Source organism: Ursus maritimus, unplaced genomic scaffold, assembly GCF_017311325.1.
Source record: "Ursus maritimus isolate PB19 unplaced genomic scaffold, ASM1731132v1 scaffold_14, whole genome shotgun sequence".
NCBI classification, from domain to species: Eukaryota; Metazoa; Chordata; class Mammalia; order Carnivora; family Ursidae; genus Ursus; species Ursus maritimus.
In genome coordinates, this window is record NW_024423786.1 from 56215109 (window position 1) to 56217762 (window position 2654).

The window sequence follows — 2654 nt, forward strand, 5'->3', positions numbered from 1 at the left end:
CAGGAAGGCGCTTGCTTCGTTGGCCCCCCCAGGGGCAGCGGGCGCTGGGGGATTCTCAGACGACCCCGCAGAAGGGGAAGCAAGAGCCACAGGGAAAGAGCCGCCCAGTGGCGTTTCTCGCTGCCGGGTTCCCTGCCCTCATGGGGGGTGGGGAGTCCAGCATGTCTGGCTCCCGCGGCCGCCCCCCTCGTGGGGGCTCTGGGGCTGTCCGCACATCACCCCTCCCCCGTGCCACACCCTCTGCCTGGAATGCCCTTTGCGTCTCTGAGGGAGGTGTCTGCGGGCAGGCGGGCAGGCGGAGAGCACGTCCTGGGGAAGTGATGCAGAGAGCACCCCCTCCCTGCGGTCTGACAGTTGCACGGCGCTTCCGGGCGGCCGCGGGCCACAGGTCAGCCTGACGGGTCAGGGGCGGCAGCACCTGGGTGTTCGACCCCAAGGCCACCCCTGCCCCTGCTCCCGGTCACTCCAGTCCTGCAGGTATGGGCTCCCGGAGGTGTGCTGGGGTGGGGGGGCAGAGGCAGCACCTCGTGGAGGTTGGGGTGACGGGGGTCTGGGTGGGGCAGGGCCGGGGACCAGGCTGCCGAGCTCTGGGAAGGAGGCCCCCCGCACGGGTCCCTGGTGTGTCGTCGGGCCCCCAGCTGACCCTCCCACCCCTGGCATGCCCTCACAGCTGGACATTCTGTTCAGTCCATGTCACAAAACCACAGGGTCCTTCCCAGTGTCCTGAGAAGTTGACGTTCCTGCCTCACCCATGAGGAAAGGAGCCCAGAGAGGGCGACACACCGTCCCAGGGCCACCAGCAGGTCAAGCGGGGCAAGAAGACCGAGACTGCCCCCACTCTTGCCTAGCTCCCCACACCCCCCCACACACCATCGACACCCCAAGCATGCCCACCCCCGCGTGCCCCCAACTCTGACCTCCCCTCCCCTCCCCCCGCAGCATGAGCGACCCCAAGCCACCCAGTGAGACCCCTGGGCCTGACGCCCCCACCTGGCCGACTCAGCCCATCTACAGCAACCTTGGTGAGCCCCCCGGGGGCCCGGCTGGGGGACACGGGCCGGCAGGGGCGGGTGGCTGAGCTGAAGGGCTGAGGCTCTGGTTACCCCTTGGGGAGCCCTGTGCCTGAGGGCCGCTCAGCTCGCTTGCCGCATCCTCCCTAACGCTCTGCTGAGGAAGGAGGAAAGCCGGGATCATCAGCTTGTAACATGAGCAAGCTGGGGTTCACGGGGGCGGGGGGCATCTGGCTAGAGCCACGCAGGGACACGGGGTCGCCTGGTGTGGGCCCCCACCTCTCTGCCACCGCTGCTCGCTCCTCCCTAGACTGGGGATGGCATTCGTGCCCCAGGGGGCCAGTCCTCTCATTCTGTAGCGGGTGCAGCGGTAGCTGGGGGGCCCGAACTCCGCATGTCCTCACCCCCTTCCCCGCTGCCCTCCAGGTGAGGTCCGCGCCCAACTGCTGCCCTCCAAGGCCTGCCGCCCCCGGACATCTGGGCCCCGCTCGACTGACTCGCAGCCCCCGCCCCCACCCCTGCCCAAGAAGACCCTGGCCAGGACCCAGTCCCTGCCCACCCACAGGGTGCCCAGCTCCAGCCCTGCTCTGGCGGGGCAGCCTCGGAGGCCCCTTCTGGGGTCCCACAGTGTGGACGAAAGCCAGGCAGGCAATGGCCAAGCTTGGGCCGCCGGTCCCCCTGTGGAGCTGCACTTCCCCTCGCCGGACAGCCTGCTGGGCCTTGCCTTGCACGACCTGCATCGCCCCGAGGCCGTGAGCGCCATGCTGGAGGCCCGGCAGCTGGAGGGCCTGCGCACCGTGCACGCCCGGCTCCAGGCCCGGCTGCTGGGGGGCCGCCCCGGCCCCTGCCACCCAGGCCACGGCTTCCGCCTCCTGGACAGCTCGCCGTGCACGGAGAGTGGGGATGCCCTGTACTACCGCCTGGTGCGGGTGGGCGACGAGGCGTGGCACATGCTGGCTGCCAAGGTGAGCCCGCCACACACACACCCCCGGAACTTTCCCAGGGTCCCCTCTTGGGCGTACCCCAGAACACACAGACAGCTCGGGCCTCCCCGCTTATTTTGCAACTAACGCAAACTAACACCGTCAGCCCTGGGAACCACCTTTCTGAAGCGTGGGGCCACGGGCCTGCAACTCGCCTGGTCGTCTTAACCCCCCACACCTCCCGGGAGCCCAGGAGCCTGCATTTTAACGCGGTCTCCAGCGAACTCCGGCGCTAGGCAGCCGCTGAGTTCAACAGGCGCAGGCAGCTGGTGGCCACCTCGTTAATGACCATCATTGGCCACCGTCAAACGTCGGAGCCCTTCCGGGTGCCCTGAGCCACTCTGAGGACCCCAAGATGCCCTGCCCACCGGCTCCCTGCACTCCCTGTGTGACGCAACCATCACCACACTGTCATAAGATCCTTCCGTTTTTATGCGCCACTCAGGAAAAGGAAAGATCCCCGTTAAGCCACCCCGCGTCACACCCACCACCGTTTTGGTGGGTCCCCGGCCATTAGACAACCCGGGCTGGCAGGGGCCCGTCCTTTCCGCACCCTGGAGCACTGAGGGAGCACGGTGTCGCGGGCCTCCTGCGGAGCGGACCATGGGATCCTGGCTGCAGCCCAGAAGGCCCTGGGGGCGTAGTTTTTAACCCCCCCCCC

General features: G+C 68.3%; 1 protein-coding gene across 1 annotated transcript in view; it reads left to right on the forward strand.

Annotated features, from left to right (window-relative positions):
* Nucleotides 1–315: 315 nt before the first annotated feature.
* Nucleotides 316–2654, forward strand: part of PEAK3 (PEAK family member 3) — a 6047-nt gene continuing 3708 nt past the window's right edge. The window contains exons 1-3 of the mRNA XM_040629777.1: nt 316–477; nt 940–1022; nt 1437–1975. Coding sequence (XP_040485711.1) covers nt 941–1022; nt 1437–1975 — 621 coding nt within the window. The 5' untranslated portion in view covers nt 316–477; nt 940. The remainder of the gene's footprint in view (nt 478–939; nt 1023–1436; nt 1976–2654) is intronic.